General features: G+C 41.6%; 1 protein-coding gene across 1 annotated transcript in view; it reads right to left on the bottom strand.

The window, feature by feature from the left end:
- Nucleotides 1-4,441: 4,441 nt before the first annotated feature.
- Nucleotides 4,442-17,845, bottom strand: part of LOC139709609 (terminal uridylyltransferase 7-like) — a 40,730-nt gene continuing 27,326 nt past the window's right edge. Inside the window, exons 15-23 of the mRNA XM_071621568.1 lie at nt 15,763-15,994; nt 15,045-15,145; nt 14,246-14,426; nt 10,803-10,933; nt 10,071-10,316; nt 8,398-9,099; nt 6,156-6,233; nt 4,490-5,274; nt 4,442-4,454 (exon numbers count right to left, since the gene is read on the bottom strand). Of these exons, the coding sequence (XP_071477669.1) occupies nt 4,442-4,454; nt 4,490-5,274; nt 6,156-6,233; nt 8,398-9,099; nt 10,071-10,316; nt 10,803-10,933; nt 14,246-14,426; nt 15,045-15,145; nt 15,763-15,994 (2,469 nt within the window). The remainder of the gene's footprint in view (nt 4,455-4,489; nt 5,275-6,155; nt 6,234-8,397; nt 9,100-10,070; nt 10,317-10,802; nt 10,934-14,245; nt 14,427-15,044; nt 15,146-15,762; nt 15,995-17,845) is intronic.

Raw genomic sequence — 17,845 nt, 5'->3', positions numbered from 1 at the left:
AATATATATCTCATTAGTGTGCAGTATTGTATCCATTTCCATATACAACTCAACTTTACAAGTCCAAATGACTTCCAGAGAGAAGCTCTTTCCATGTTTTGGCATTTTTAGAAACACATGAAAGCCGACTCCATTAATTAGCACTAACTTTTCTGATCTTTATCTCTGTGGGACACACCTTAAATATTGAAGTACTTTCATGCTAAAGAGTAGATACAGTCAACCCCTAGCTCATGTTGATCTCATAACCCAATGAAAACGGCAAACAAAAAAGCTTGGAAATTCTCCCAAGTTATACCTCTTCCGTAGCAAATCAAAAAGTATTATAAAGTAGAGCACACTTTGCACATACTAGTTTCTACTGTTGTCTGGCTGGTGAGGGATGTTCTGCTCTTCTGTTCTTGAATAAAAAGGCAAAATTTGTAAAGAGTAGAAGTTATTACTTAAAGTTAACATTCTATGAAGATGTCATATCATCCGATACAGGCAAATACTTGAATGATAAACGTGTCAAAGTCTTTACTCTCTGCCTTTTCCACATATTTACTTCAAATTTTTGTTCTGTGTCAAATTTATAATTTATTAGTGGATAAATGAGCAAAAAAAAATGGGATTCCATCGGGATTCAAACCCGTGACCTCCGGACTGCCAGCCTGGTGCTCTACCGAATGAGCTATAGAAAGCCCTACTTCAGAGTTCGTTCCAGAAATCCTGAATTATAATCTGTATCTTCTGTGTGTTGCCGTTGACAAAATGTACATCTCATGGAACTGTTACACAGTGATAAATTGGTCTGGTCTGAACAAGACTGATTTAATGCCTTTCAGTTGCTCTTGCGCAGTGAAAGTTTACTAGAGATCTGAAGCTTATTCACTGTGATGCCACAATCGGATTGCTTGACGTTTTGACATCATTCATCAATGCTCATCCAACAATGTTTGCTTGAGGCCAGTCGAGTCAATCCGTGACAGCACCAACAAAGTTACGTGGGCAGTGATTATCCATATGCATCTTGTTCCCAATGGCATGTGTGAATACATGCAAATCCAGCTCAAATTATGCAAATCTAAACATGGAAAAAAGGTCTTGTTAGGCACAGAGAGATTTCCCATCTGGTTCTGTAAACCTCGGGGGGGGGGGGGGGGGGGGGGGGCACACACATTTCAGGGGAAGGTACCTTACAAGTCTGAGCAGCTACATCTTGTAGTATGGACTATCTTATTATCTGTGTCCCCTCCTGAAATTCAAATAAAAGATGATGAAGTGACTCAGCCAAAATTCTTTCCTTACAGCTTCCAGCCTCACTCAACATGTTGATTAGTGATGGAGACGATGACAATAGGAGTACTTTAGTTGTGTCATCACCTCACAACAGTATCCCCCGTGGGTCTTCCACTTCTGAAATATTACCATTGCCCATATTAAAGAAGCAAAGTTCAATATTAATGGTGAAGTGAATGTGATTCCGCAACCTCTCCACCTGCAATTGGAAGATGAAGGCACACCATGCTCCTGTAGGGGTGATTAGGCCAATCAAAACTTGGCTTCCTTGGTGCACATTAAACGTCCCTCCTTGATAAAAAAACATCAAATCTGCTGCTTACGAGGACAACAAAGTCCACTTCTTCTTAGGACGTCAAATGTAAATGGTTATTTTCTTGTTTTTTTTCATGTTTTTGTGCCCAATTTAGCTCCTTGCATGGGAGTATTATTTCTCTTCACAACTAATACGTAACTTTATTGCTGTGTTGTTTCACTTGTCTATTTTTGCCTAACAGCTCTGCAGTGAGGTTATCTTCAACTATGAAGGATGCACTTCTACAGAAGAAGAAGAAGAAGAGCTGAACTACATCAGTAGTTACAAGGGAACCTTCTGTGTGTGTCCAGAGGACTATGCCAATACTTAACATTCATAACTTTTTATCGCCGCATGGTTTTGTCCAAATCATGATGGAAACTGCACTACCACTCATTTACAAATAAAACCTAAATGGAAACACAAAGTTTTGCCAGGACTAGGGACTAGAACTTTAGACAACAAACAATTTCTAAAACTGCAAAAAGTTTGCAAAAACAATGGTACAGAAATAAGCTCTGATTACCCTCATTGATGGAAAAAGCAGGAAGAATATGCCAGAGACTCGTCCCTCTTTTCTGCTTTTGGCAGAAAATCTCCCACTTTGAGGTCATTTTTGTGAAATCTCTCACCTTTACAATTTAGCTTTTTCCTGTCCAACTTCAGTTTTCTCATATGTTCAAAAGTAAGGATACGGCAACTTTAGAGAGCATCTGTAACCCTAGAGCTACCATGGCCTGTTTAAGCAAAGGAACATCGCGCTTTGCGCTGGAGATGTGCACTACACGCATATTGTGCATGTATATCAAATTTAAGAGGTGCTTGGGGTTGGAGTCTCTGGTATTCTAACATGTTGGCAGTGAATATCAATAGGTGGGATATGTACGCATGTGTGCCCGACTGTAAACACACAACTCGGTCACTTAACGATACCTAGTTGACCCGACTAGGTACTGCCACAAAGTGGCAAATTAGTACAACTCCACCGCACAGACATGGATTACTTATCGTCAACTACATCTTGAAGAAATGTGATTTTCATATAAGAAATACATCTATAGTTGGTATTCTTCTCCATTTTTTTCACTAACATAAAACAATTGTCAAAAGGAATTACTAGTCAAATGAGACGCAAATCAAAATATTATCCTAATTTGTTATCACACTGAACATGAGAAGTGCCTGTTGAATCACATCTGTATGAGAAGAACTGAACAATTATTACATGACATGTGTCACTACATTCTCCGTTTCATGGGTATATAGGATCCTCGTTGGTTCAAACTCAGCATTTGTTGATTTGACATGCCATTTACACCGCAATATTTGCATGGACCAACAAATTTAATCTAGCATAAACTTCTCACAGACATATGGTAACAAAGAAAGAAACAAACAAAGAATCACCTAGCCCCCTTAGTGTATATTCATGTACTCTCTCTACTATTTCACATGCACTGACAATTATTCTCAGCAGGTTTCACTTAAAACATCGTTGTATTTCCAAGCTAAAAGGTAAGAAAATGAATTACAAATATAGCTACATCTGAGGTTAAAACAAAAATTGACGGTTACGACTTTGGGCGAAAAGTAGAATCACTCTGCGCTACGAGCTATAGTGGGGCGGGGCACGCCCTCTCCCAAGGAGTTCATCAGAGGTGTGGACATTGCTACTCTGCATTGGAGGGGCCTGGGCCATGGTAGGTACGCTGTTAGGGTGAGAGAAGCGCGGTGGCTCGGTGCCAATCCCAGGTTGGTATGGGAATTGCTGTTGGTGTTGGTGTTGCTGTTGGTTGTGGTGTTGGTGTTGTTGGTGTTGGTGGTGTTGGTGGTGGTGTTGGCGTTGCTGGTGGTGTTGGTGGTGGTGCCACATGGCGTCGGGGCGGTGCTGACCGGGGTACGACTGGTGGTGCTGGGGGTGAGGATGCTGGGGTGGCATGGTAGCAGCGTGGCTGGAGCGGGGCAGGCTAGGGTTGAAGCCAGATCGACTGAAGTGGAATGGCTGAGCGCTGTGTGTGGAATGCAAATGTAACAAAAGAAAGATTTTTTTTTCTCTCCATTTTTCTTTTCATCATTGGCATTTCAATGCACTGTAGAAACAAACCATGGTAACATAATCAATATCCAGTGCATCATCTTGACCAACTTCTATCTACAAAAAAATAAGAAGTATGACTTGCATATAATCATAAAGATGGCTGACCTTATAATACTGGGAATATCAAAGACTTCAACCTTACAATATGGGAAATAAGAAAATGCAGCCTCATGATATGGAGAATACAAGAAAATATATCCCCTTGCTAAGGGGGATAAAAGAAAATGTAGCCTTATGACACGGGACATACAACATACTGTACCAGCTTTAATGGGAGACAAAAGAAAATGCAAGCATATAATATGGGGGATATAAGAAGATGCTGGCTCCCATAAGAAAATACAATGCTCCCCTTGGTCTTATGTTATATTTTCATCTCTGCGCAATATAATATAAGTTGATATCCCCCCGAAGGCCAGTCAACAGCACATGAATGCACATGAATGCTTCTAGCCACTTGCATTAAATGTGGAGCTTTTGCACAACACAGAGGTCAGTACTGTAGAACTTTAGGAAACAGTAACCTAAGACGGCAATCCAAACCTGATTGGAAATGACTATAGCTAGGGACTTTCACATCTCGTAATATTGCATTTTTCTTCCAGAGTACATATCGTAACCTACAAAAATGCCAGACATTTTGATCTTACGTGTTCGGAAACATGACTTCAGGCCCATGTCCAGGGCCAAACCTTGGTCCATTCAGACGGCCCTGGTATTGAGACTCTGCGGGCGGGGTCCTGTTGGGTTCCCTGCGGTCCTGGGGACTACCAGCGCCATCTGACCCCGGGGTGGATTCAGGGTGTGGTGGCCACATGGTAGAGGGCATGTTTGATGACAGTGTGGGGTTAGCTCCAGACAGGGACATGGACATGACCGGGCTGCCTCTCACATCTGAGAATCCCAGGGATGCTCTCTGGTCTAATGGGGTGTGTCCGTAGGGGTGTGGTGGGGATGTGGTACCCGGTGGTGACCGCAGCAGATTGTGTGGAGGAGAGGGTGCGCTACCGTACCCTTGCGGCTGATGCCCTGGGGCCAGATCCTGCTGGCCCGGAAACGGAAAGTTGCCCTGTGGTGGAGATGTGGGTGAGGGATTCCCGGGCCCCTGGTGGGTCAAGGGCCATTGAGCAGGTCTCTCACCGATTGGTATCGGCTGCGTCTGCCCCCCTTGAACAGGGGGCTGCTGGAAGAACCGAGAACTCTGCTGGTCGCCCCTACCCCACTCACTGTCCAGATGCCTCGACTGAGATGGTGGAGCCACGGCGCGGCTGGACTCGGGCAGCCCCGCGTCCCCGCCGTGGTGTTGGTGCCACTGTTGCTGGAGGTTCTGGTGGGGCAGATGCTGCTGAGCTTCTGGACCAAACTGGGGTCGGCGCTGATCGGAGGCAGAGGGTTGTCGGTTCTGGAAAAACTGGTCCTGTCGCATCTGCTGCTCTATCTGTTCGCTGGACTTGGCACCCGGCTGCACCACCTGCTGTGTGTGAAGGTGCTGGTGCTCCTCCGCACGTTGCTGGTTCCGCAGTTGGTGCTCCACCTCATCCAAAGTCTGGGCAGTCAGTGGAGTGGTCGGGGCTCTCACCAATGGAACCTGTGTCGGTGCCTGCCACCAAAGGACCAAGGAACAGTACATGAAGCATTGCATTTCAGGCTGCTAACAATCATGCAAATAATGACACATAATGTTTAATACCTATTCTTCGAGAGGGAATTTCTCTTTTAGCTACAAAAATGGGGCAGGCATTCTAGAGAGGCATACTGCCCTGCACCAGGCAATATCATGTTAATATCTCATTGCAATTTGGGTCTCACTGTCGGCACTGTGGGTTTGTATCATATATGATCAGAAGGGGTGGGATGTTTGTTCAATGGGTCTAAATTGCCATTTGCTTGACTTTCTCTGAACTTGACAGCAATGTAATCCACTCAGATGTCAAAATGTTTTAGAGGGTTACGTCATCCTCTTCACTGACAATCGGTTTCATGAATCTGTACAATGGATCGTTTTACCTATGTTTTCAAAATTCGGTACATTAATTGCTGAGGATGTTACAGTATGCCACTAAATTTAGCTGTTCCTAACAAACATATTTCTACACTTTGAATCAGTTTGCACATAGGGGCTGTAGCTGTGTCAGGTCAGCAAAGAGGGAAACATTCTCCCCAAAATGGATAACCTTTGAAAGATAAGTACGCATGGAATCCAAATAAATTTGTTAGCTGGTCTACAGAAAAATACAACAACAACAAAAGTATGCCACCAGGGTCCTATTTCATAAAAGATGTTATATCAACTCAAGCTGGAATGCCATTTTCCCATAGCAACGGCCAGTCACAAAGTTGGATTCTTGTCGTTACCACGACGCTTGCTATTCCACCAAGAGTTTGCCGTTGTATCAACTCTTTTATGAAATGGGGCCCAGGTGTGCCGATCAGAGAAGAGAAGTACAGCAGAGGCAGTACTTGGTCTTCACGGAACCCAACCTGTCTTTGTCCTGGTCCCTGAGGTGGCTTTGCTGAGCCCTTCTGGATAGAATGCAGCAGGGCCGTCAGATCTTGTTGCTGCAGGTTGCAGGAGGGAGGGTTTGGAAATATCCATTTGAAAGATGTTAAGATAAAAACACAGACAAACAACAACAAATTTTATGTAGTCATTGGATTACCCTCCCCCCCCCCCCCAAAAAAAAAGTTATATATGTGACATTTAGGGCTCGACACTAACTTATTTCTCTGGTGGCTTGTTTGGGTCACTAAAATCTTTAAATCTAAAATTTTGGTGGCCCGCATGAGATTTGTAGTGGCCTGAAAAACAGGCAACCGAAACAATCCATTTTGAATCTTAGTTGCCCAGAATTGGGCCACCAAAAGATGAACCTTTTTGGAATTTGGCGGACCAACATCAATTTTTGGTGGCCCTGGGCCATCATGCCACCGCAAATGGGGCAAATGGGCATAATGGAAGACCAATAACTGAATAAATCAAACAGATACAAAAGGGGGATTATGAACCTTCACTGAAGAAATATTTCAAGCTTTTATGGTAAGAAAACACTGAAATACCATATTTTTTTATTGTAAATGGGGCAAATGGGCATAGTGGAAGACCAAATAAGTGGATAAATCAAACAGATACAAAAGGGGGATTATGAACCTTCACTGAACCAATATTTCAAGCTTTTATGGTAAGAAAACACTGAAATACCATATTTTTTTATTGTAAGTGTCAATGGATACCATCTGAGAGCAATTTAAGAGCCTAAGACCCCGTTTACAGTGCGGGGCTGGGCTGCGGCCTTCATTTCGGTGTAACGCGCAAAAGGTCAAATGCCGAGCCCGGCCTTTTCTCAGTGTAAACGCAAACTGGGCCAAATGCGCGGCCAATTTTAGTCTGGCTTCCAGACCCTCTGCCCGTAATATTTCGCTATTCAGGATATTAGCCCCTTCAACGTCGAAAACTAGTATAGTTTAAGGTGATTTTGTCCTGCAAAGGATTTTTCCTTCGGCAAAGGCCTTTGCCCGAACGGAGACTTCGTCACCACAGAATCCAGTTGGCAAAGGGTCTGAAAACCAGACTATACCAAATTGCATTTGTTTACAAGCAGAGCGCCACTACAACAAAATATTGAAAGGTTTGAATTGAAAGCGCGGCCGAGCCCGGCAGTGTAAACAGACAAAATTGCGTGGCTCGGCCCCGCAATTGAGGCCGGGCTCGGCCGTGGCTCGGCCCAGCCCCGCACTGTAAACGGGGTCTTACTGAACATATGTCCAATATGTGGTCAGCTATGGATGCACAATTGACAATATCATCAATCACAATATATCAGATACCAGGCTCAGAAATCAAATGATTACATAGACAGATAGATAGATACAGTGTAGATATAAAGAAAGATAGATTAAGTATATACATACAGAGAGAGAGAAAGAGAGAGAGAGAGAGAGAGACAGACAGATAGATATATGAAGACATACACATTTGTCTCATATATGTTCAGCTACTTATATAGAATTGATATTGACCATACCACTAACTCAACATATCAAATACAAGGCCCAGAAATCAAGTGATTAAACAAATAGATGAATATTTAGACAGATATATAGATAGACTGATAGATAGATGAATACATAATAAACAAAGGAAATAAATAAATGAAATGAAAACACACACAGTTGAACCAACTGGGTAAGTTTGTCTGTCAGACTCTTATGATATAGAATCATGAAACACTACCATTTTTAAACAACAATAATAGTGATAATCCTGCCTTGTTCAACACTATGAACTGTACATCACACTAAATGCTTCATTTTAATGATCATACATCACAGGAACAAAAAAAAAAATGAACTGAATAATATGACAAAGAAATGATGAAGATGAATCATGAATCATGTAGATTTAACTTACTAGACTATTAAAAAGCATCTTTGGTAGAGATGTACAGGTATAATTTTAGTGTGAATATTTTGATATGATTTGAGTGATCATTTAAAAAAAAAAATCCTTTTGTTCTGTGAAATGTAAAAGTCTCAATATATCATGAATAAGATGAAGATGTTGAATTAATCCTTTAAAAAAAAAAAAATCACTTTTTCAGTTTGTAAAACATTTATAAACTGATTATCGATTTGTTGCTTTGAAGCTCTACTATACTTGAAGACATTTACATCTCTCTGGACAATGTCACCATAACTAATGGCAATGATCAAAAGTCTGGCTTACCTTCAGCTCCATAGGCTTGCTACCATACGGTGGCATCTGTCTTGGTGCTTGGAAATTTGGGGGGAATGGCATTCCCATATGGCCAGGAAAGGGAGGGGAGGGGTGTGGCAGGGGGTAACGGGGGTATGGACCATTGGCAAAGTTGTTAGCAGGACCTGGGAAGCCCTGGTGGGTGGGAAGTCCCATGGAGAGGGTTGGAGGCCGGACTTGACCAGGATTGGGGGCGGGACCGTTGGACATGCTCCCAACCGGACCGGGTATGGTAGTATGCATGGTGTTGCTTATGGGCTGAGATGTGGGGTGAATGGGCGTGGTTCCTGGACCAACAGAACTCGCCACTGCAGTCCTTGCTGGAATAACAGAGGGGTGTGACCCCGCTGTGGGGTTTATAACTTCAGTCCTTGTAAGTGGCTGGTCAGTGTCACTACTCTGTTGCTCTGCCCGCACGGGCCTTCCATCTTCCAGGGGAACTGTTCTCCCGCTTTGATTAGGCAATCTCCGATCTTGACTCACAGCCCTAGATGACATTTCTGGGGCTGGAGCACTAGATGATGCGACTCTGGAGTTTCTGACAGGAACATCCACTGCCCCAGACTTTTTCAAGGTATTTGCGTCCGATTTCTGTTTAACGTCTTCACCGCTCGGAGGAGCAGACTTGGAATCGGATGATGCTGCGGACCTCTTCCTTTCTCTCTTGGTATCCTGACATGAAAGTGTAGCGGTGATGAGTTAGTTTTGGAAGTTAGTGATGTTCCGAGTATGACTGAATCATGAAAACACCTTGGGGTGAAGACTAACGCAACTCAACAGAGTGATGGCACAGATGAGAATATTATCGTGAGAATGTTACTGAAATCAAAATGCACCAGTCTAAACACTCATAGTTATCAAAAGTAGTGATATCCAATGAAACCCTCTCAAAGATGGAGTACTGGACTTTGACACATAACAGACAAAAACAATGTTATGTCATCATGCATTATGATCACCAGAAAACAATGTTTCTACGTAACATACACCTCTACATTGCTGCACTAATGAATCAAAATTTTGGTATCAATGAACATAAGCTACAAATTGAGATTTTTGTATGGAAAAGGAGGCATTTGTTTAAGCTATATTTATTTTGTTTTGTGTCGTTTTGTAGGTGTTCCCGAAAACAGCATCATGGACCTTACGAACTGGAATAAGAATTGGGTTTGGTTTGTATGAATGCCATGGAGCTGTATATTAGCTAGAGTATGTATGGCCTCTGGTCAGGTGTCTAGCGGTCAGTAACATTTCTTGATCGGTGTCTGATGCGGTCTACTTGAGATTTAGAAGTCAGTAGAAGTCACTTTGAGCTTGTTCTTTTGGCGGTGTTTCTTCCGCCAAACATGTGTCTGGCATACAATTGTATGCGGCATATCATTTGTTATCCTTTATCGAGGTAAAACGATTGTCAGGTGTTTAAAAAACCCTGCTGATATAGCTAACAATTTTTTTAGATGACCATGAAAACAAAACAGGAACAGAAAGCAAGGCTAAGACACAGACACTACAAACACATCCACAGCAAGTACACCACAAAAAATAACATAAAATAGACCCTGAGACAGCCAAAACAGTACACTTACAGGCAGAGTGAAAAGAATGAGGGTGAGTAGACACAGAAAAGGAGGAACTGAGCTTACCTCGCTCGGTGCATCAGGTCTTCTCTCTTTCTCAGTGGCAGGGGGCGCTGTCACCTCTTTGGCCTTCTCGGCAGTCTTCTGCCCCGCTGGGGAACGCTCTCTGCGATTCCCATTTTGGGCTACAAACAGCTGCCTGGCAACTGGCTCGACGGCCTTGGCTTTCTCTTTCGACCGTTTGCCGGGCCTCGTTTGTATCTCGTCAGCCACATTTGCAGTCTTCTGCGGCTTCTCTGCTTCTTTGGTGAGCTGAGGCAAAAGTTGAACAAACAAGGAATTCAAAAAGGAGGAATTTGTGAAGATCTAAAACAAGCAATCAATGCACCTGTTGTGGTAATAATTGTCACTACAAAGTACACAAAATACTGTATAAGTCGTATCTTTTGCAGTATTTCTATTTTGGGGGAATTTCGCAAGTCAAATGTCGATATTCACCAAAATTATTGCCTACAAAAGCAATGAACATCATCTCTCAGGCGGAAAATTGCTTACTCTTCTCTTACAAAGGGATAACACTACGATTGTCTCCGATTACATTGCTGTGTTTCTCAATTGCAAATTTTCTCTGATTTGAGAAAAAAATATTACAGTGTATACAGTCTAAAATTCTGATTTTTATTGGTATTCTGTAGTCTAATTTGATTCATATTCTGTTTCAACAAAAGATGGTGAAGTGTGTAAACACATTCTCGCATACACACACACAGCGACACAAACATGAGACACCACTGGTACCTCAGTCTTCTTGATACTTGGCTCGCTGCCAACTTTCTGCTTGGCATCTGTATTCTTGTCTGTCTCTTCCTTGGGAGAGGACGGCGTCTCTGGATGCTTGGCACCATTTGCCGAACTCTTGTCTGGAGTACCTACAACCAGATACAAAAAAAAACTAGAAATATCACTTAAGGTGATTAATACCCCCGCCCCGTGACGACAGTCTTACCAAGGAATGATCTTTCCTTGATCTTCTGCCATTTAAATGCCGTTACCATGGCAACGCAGCTTCCGACACGTCCGAAAAATATGTCTTGCACATCTTCCCACCAAGACTATTGTGTGTGCCACATTTCATAAGCTTTTGTCAAAAACTGAGGAAGTAGTTCAATCCACAAGATCTTTCCTTGATCTTCCACCATTAATATGCCGTTACCATGGCAACGCAGCTTCCCACATGTCCAAAAAATATGTCTTGCACATTTTCCCACCAAGACCAATGTGTGTGCCACATTTCATGAGCTTCAGTCGAATAGAGGAAGTAGTTCAATCCGCAAGATCTTTCCTTGATCTTCTGCCATTTATATGCCGTTACCATGGCAACGCAGCTTCCGACACGTCCGAAAAATATGTCTTCCACATCTTCCCACCAAGATCAAGGTGTGTGCCACATTTCATAAGCTTTGGTCAAAAAACTGAGGAAGTAGTTAAATCCGCAAGATCTTTCCTTGATCTTCTGCCATTAATATGCCGTTACCATGGCAACGTACTTTCGGGTACTGTAAAAAAATGCGTCTTGCACATCTACAACCAAAGGCACACATCTGTACCAAGTTTCATGGAAATTGGGCAAAAACTGAGGAAGTAGTTTGCAACACAAAATTTTCCATCATTTTGGCTCATAATATGTGAGCTGTTACCATGGCAACATACTTTTTGTCACTGTCAAGAAATGTGTCATGCTGACCTATATCCTAAGACAAACATTCAATATGAATTCCATGAGAATTGGAAGAACACTGATGAAGCAGTTTTGCCATGAAGCATTTTGCCCTATATTTTACCAATAACATGCCGTTACCATGGCAACGCACTTTTTGCCACTGCGGAAATATGTGTCTTGCACATTAACATATTCAGATGAACATCTGTACCTAATTTCATAAAAATTGATCAAAAACTGTGGGAGGAGTTCGCGACGCAAGATTTGTACCCATTTTTGCCCATAATATGCCGTTACCATGGCAACGTACTTTTGGGTACTGTCAAAAAATAGTCTTGCACATCTACAACCCAAGGCACACATCTGTGCCAAGTTTTATGGGAATCGGTTGAAAACTGAGGAAGTAGTTCGCGACGCAAGATTTGCAACGGACCGACCGCCCGACCGCCCGACCGCCCGACCGCCCGACCGACCGCCCGACCGCCCGACCGCCCGACCGCCCGACAGTCCGCTGATTCCTATATACCCCCTTCAAACTTCGTTTGGCGGGGGTATAAAAAGTGAGTTTGAAGGATGATGTAGAAGGCTCCATGCATTGATATTCAAGCTTTTTCACTTTAACAAACATCTACACTAAACAGAATCTAGGCATACAATTGACTACTTTAGACTTCAGTACCAACCTTACGTGTCAAACATCACAAATCACTTCCACTGATTTAAGACCATAAAATTGTTTCAGGCAGGAGTATAGAGTGTATTTAAAGGTACTGTTTACCACTGGGAGTAGTGATTTTAAAAATGTTTGAGATATCACATGTGATGCATATGTGTAGGTCAGTTATATCACAAAACATCCTACCATATAAACATTTTGCCATAAAGCCTGAAATATAAGGAGATATCACTACTTTTCTCAATAAACTGTAACTGTACATGGTTTAGTCTAGAAACAGTTTTATTATAACTATAGTTCACACTTTGTATATCTAACAATATTTAACATTGACTATATTGATTCAATTTTTTTAAATTGGTTGTTCCTATCCCTAACTGACATTTTAAAACTATTTTGAAGCAATAAAGCTGGGTTTTTGTTTCATCTGCACATGATAAATTATACCTTTAATCTATACAAGGAAACATTTGGAGCAGCATCACAAGGAAGTAAAATGTATAGGAGCTTAATAATCTGAAGGAAACTATGGGAAGGGCACTGCAAAGGAAGCTTTGGCAAGAGAACCACCTGAGGAGTATAGGTGCATAATCTGCAGGAAGCTCAGAGACTCCAACTCTCCCGCTTTTGACGGGAGATCTCCCGCCGAAAGCCCATTTTTGCAAAATCTCCTGTTCTCCCGCTTGAGATTTAATTTCTCCTGCCCTGGCTCTGTGTCTCCCGTTGGAAAAGATTTCCTACTTATTGCCATATTGTATGTTGAAAAATAAGCCTTAGATAGCACGAGAGAGCATCTAGAACCCTAGACTGGACCCCAGCCGCAAGGAATTTCGCGCTTCGCGCACATCAACTTGGAGTCTCCCGTTTGCTAGGGGTTTCAGGCGGGAGAATCTCCAGATCAGAAGGTGCTGGGGGTTGGAGTCTCTGGAAGCTATGAGAAGGGCATTGTATATGAAGCTTTGTTAACAGCACCACCAGGGTACTGCTGGAATTTAGAAGGGCACTGCAAAGTAGGCATCAGTGTCTCCGAGAATGCATGGGAGCTTCATCTGAAGGCAGCTATCGAAAGGGTACCACAAAGGAAGCACTGGTATCACTACCAACAAGGAAAATATAGGAGCTTAATCTAAAGTAAGCTATGGGAAAGGCACCACTTAAAGGGGTAATCCAGTCCAAATATAAGTTAGTATGATAAGAAAGAGTAAAATATCATAAGTCAAACGGTATAATTTTGATTGAAATCAGATGAAAAATAAGAAATTTATGACATTTTGAAGTTTTGCTGTTTTGGGGGGAAACAGTTCTTGAACAGTCAATATGAATATGCAAATGGCAAAGTGAGCATGTCATTCTCTCACAACTTACCATATAGTTTGTACATAAAATTTTGAAATTTCCACTTTTTCATTCAAACGCAATAAATGCCCGAGGCTCAAATCCTTGTATATCTAACTGATCACTATTCTGAAGTTATTCAACCAGGAATAACATCATGTTTCAGACTTCAATGACACAAACATTTAAATTTTTTCATTCTTTTTTTTACACTATCAATGGAAAATTGTGAGGGTATGACATGGTTAGCTCATTCATATGCATATTCATATCCACTGTACAAGAACTGTTTTACAGAAATCAGCAAAACTTCAAAATGTCATAACTTCCTTATTTTTCATCCGATTTCAGTCAAATTTTTACTGCTGAACTCGTAAGATTTTACTCTTTTCTATCAGACTAACTTATATTTGGACTGGATTTCCTCTTTACGGAGAATAGGAGCTTAATCGGAAAAAATAAAAAGCTAATGAAGGGCTCGCAAAAGAAGTTGTGAAAACGGCACCGCACCTTTCCCTCTCTGTTGCTCTCGCCTTTCCCTGTCCCGCCTCTCCTGATCTCGTCTGTCCTGGCCGCGCTTCTTCACCGGGCAGTCCTTGACGAAGTGACCAATCTTGCCGCAAATCCTGCAGCCCCTGTCATTGGGCGGGGCCTCGCCGCCGGTCAGCTTATCGATGTCCAGAAAGTAGTTCTGAAGTTTGATATGAAACAGTACGAGAGCGCAATCATTCAATGTGGGAATTCTTACAAAGCGTAACATAATTTGATAAAAGCCTTTATCATAAAATATGTGAGACCAAAATAAACAAAGGGCTGATTTTGTGATTGGTTTTCGATCCTGATAAAATGCATTTTCAGCTTTACAATAAATATTTTTCATCAATATTGGATGTTTCTAACCACATGGAATAACCCCCTATGACATTCAGCTTTGAGAATTAAATTTGGCTTTGAAGTCAAGGGTCTATTAAAATGTGGTGACTCCCTCTTTTACTGCGCAAACAAGAGACTACGCTCCTTCGTGTCTGTACGAGGAGATTGTCGATTTTCCTGTAATACGATTCTGTCATTAAGCTCATTCTTTTGTGATTATTTCAAAGCGTTGATGCTACTGCTGAAACTGATAAAGTACATATGGGTATTCCTAGAGCTAAGAAATTCCTCCTACAAAGTTTAACCTGCGCCAACCAATAACATATGGCAACTGCTATGCTGCTGTTTGGATGCAGGGTCACACATTATAAATGCAATGTCTCTATCACTTATCTATTAATGTGTTTGTTTTTTTTGTTTGTTTTCTCTCTCTTACCAAATTCACATTTTGCATCCTGTAATTCCCCAGAGCGTGCTTGTTGGGTGTGCCAAAATGCTGCCTAGCATGGCGAAAGACCTGGAGTATATATGTTGCCACTGGAAAATGAAGCAGTATAGAGAAGAAAAGAGATGAATAGAGCCAAGTGCCTTCAAGGTTCATCATAAACATAACACCATTTTCATTCATTCTATCAATTTTGAATGACCACTCCCATCCCCTATCGAGCTCTTAAAAAATTGACTTCCTCATCCAGGAATTCGGACAAGCATTCCAATGACATGCGCTGCACTTTGCAGGCATTTTTTTTTTCTTTTCTGAAACTGATACACATTCAATTGTGAAATTGACTCTACATTCCACAACAATCTTTTACTGGTGAACTCAAGTTCAGTGTAATAGAAAGATAGTTGCATTTGGCCTTGTTCAGGAGCATTAAACAAAGACTTCGGACAGGAAGTAGTTACATTATCTAACTTTTGATTTTGCAAAAACTATCAGTCTATAAATTTTTAGACCGCATCAACTTATTTGCCAATTCTTTGGCTTGAATGTCTGCAAAGTTATCGAGATACATAGCTTGCCAAGAGGTCATGTTTACAGGTACATGTATCACAGAGGAATACTCTACTATCCTTTGAGAGGAAACAAAAAGAGAAGGTTGAGATTATGGAGATGTGCCCATGGGCAATGGATGGTTGCCTCAGCAGCTCACTTTTCTTGGACGCTGCCCCACCGAGGTTGTGGTCCAGATCGAAGGGGTCCTCGATGGCGATCCCCCGCTGGGGTGTCATCCAGAGCTTCTCGAAGCGCGTCAGCTGCTTCTTCTGCCGGATGCTGACCACGAATTTGGTGAAGTCAAACTCCTCTGTGTAGAAGCGCAGCAGGCCCAGCCACAGAGACCCCAGTGACTCCCTGTTTCGCCCACCATCCCTCCACACAAACCGCTGGAAGAAACGACATGATCAAATAGCTGGTCACTTGGTTGCTTTACATCGTCAATACCCTTGCCCACACATTCACGCTCTCAAAGAACAGTCACCAGAAACTTTGATATCATTGTGAGTACTTGGAGTAGTATAATGTTAAAGGGAGTGTACAGTACTGGTTGAGGTGAGGATTCAGCTTGTAACGTTGTGCGAGATATTTAGAGACCACTCTATGAAATGTTAAAGAGCATACAATTCTAAGGGGAATCAAAAGTTTATTTGATGAAGGTCGGTTTTGAAATGACTGAGATATCTAAAAACAAGGAAAAACAAAGAGATCCTAATAAAAGTCGTGGCCTGTCAATTTTATTGGGATCGCTTTTATTGGATATCTCAGCCATTTCAAGGCTAATTTTCATCAAATAAACATTGAATCCTTCTTGAAATTACATGCTCTTTCATATTTCATAAGAGGTTTCTCATTATCTCACCAAAACGTGTTATAAACCTGAATCCTCACCTCAATCAGTACTGTACAGTCCCTTTAATCCTATTCTAACTGGGCTATTTGAGACCAAGTTTTTACTGAGGGGGGGTCAATTTGACCCCCCCTTCAGATCTCGGCCGCTGATGGCGCGATTGCCGCAAAATTTTGCCTGAACATAGAGCCGGATGTCAACTACAAGATTACACAGTCATACAATCCAAAAATATTGATTTTCTATTTTTAGTAAATTAATTATGCAAATTTATGCATGAAATCATATTCTCCCCTGTAACTCCATTAAAAAGACTGAAGGATTTCTAAATTTTTGTGTCAGAATTCCTCAAGACACATTAAACAATTTTCTTGTAAAAAAATAGCACAATCAAATTTAATTCCTTTTGTTTTTTATTGTTTTGTTAATTTCTTATGTATTTCATTGTTTTTTCAACCTTTTGTTTTCTATTGTTTTTTTCCCAAAATTTATTGCAGGCACTCTTTCAAGCTTATCTACATTAGAATTTATTAATTTCAATGATTTAAAGTTGAAATAATCTAATTTATGTCAATTTAACAAAAAAACACAATTTGCATTGGATTTGCACACGATATCATGAATCAGAGCCGTTTTCGGGTTGACATGCATATGCAAAACATTACGTAACATCAGAACGAAGTACCTGGACGTCGCAAATTTGGTCTCAAAATATGCGGGAGACTTCAATGAAAAAAGTCATGAAACGACGCGGCAAAATCTTTGCGCGTTGCGGAATCGTGGCGCGAAACGTCGAGGGGGGGGGGTCAATTTGACCCCCCAGTTAAAATAGGGTTAATGACATTACCAAATTTTAGTTTGTGGTAAACTATCCACAGCGGTTACCATGTAGTTTAATCCACTTTTGTTCCACACAATAAAGGGGACCTCAATGCACTTATAAATAGAACTCAAACTGCAGCCACAGTCACAAATAAGGATTGACTTAAAGTCAAGGCCCAGTGCTGGGTTCAGCATTAGCTGCAGTTACTGCAGCAACAATGGAGAGAGGGTATGCCATTACAAACAAACAAGACAAAAAAACAAACAAACAAAACAAAACTCAAAGATATAAATCTGCTGAATCACATTTCCTGTTCACTGCCAAGTTCGGCATGGGTGCAAACTCTGTCCAGAAGCAAACCACGCTGGAAATGGCAAACAATGGTATTTCATTGCTACAAACTCAAGGAGAAGACAGTGGCGATCAACAGCACATATGTCATTTCAGTCACACCTGAACAATAATAAGGCTGCATAACCACTGAACATTTTAGGAGGAATCGGAAGGAACTAACTTTATATTCCCTGAGCGCCATATGTGCAATCTCATTTTTCTAGAAACTTTTTA

This window comes from Diadema antillarum, unplaced genomic scaffold (genome assembly GCF_040938485.1).
Source record: "Diadema antillarum isolate AM-2024a unplaced genomic scaffold, OU_Dant_1.0 seq00001454_RagTag, whole genome shotgun sequence".
NCBI classification, from domain to species: Eukaryota; Metazoa; Echinodermata; class Echinoidea; order Diadematoida; family Diadematidae; genus Diadema; species Diadema antillarum.
This window is presented reverse-complemented; position numbering and strand designations above follow the sequence as displayed.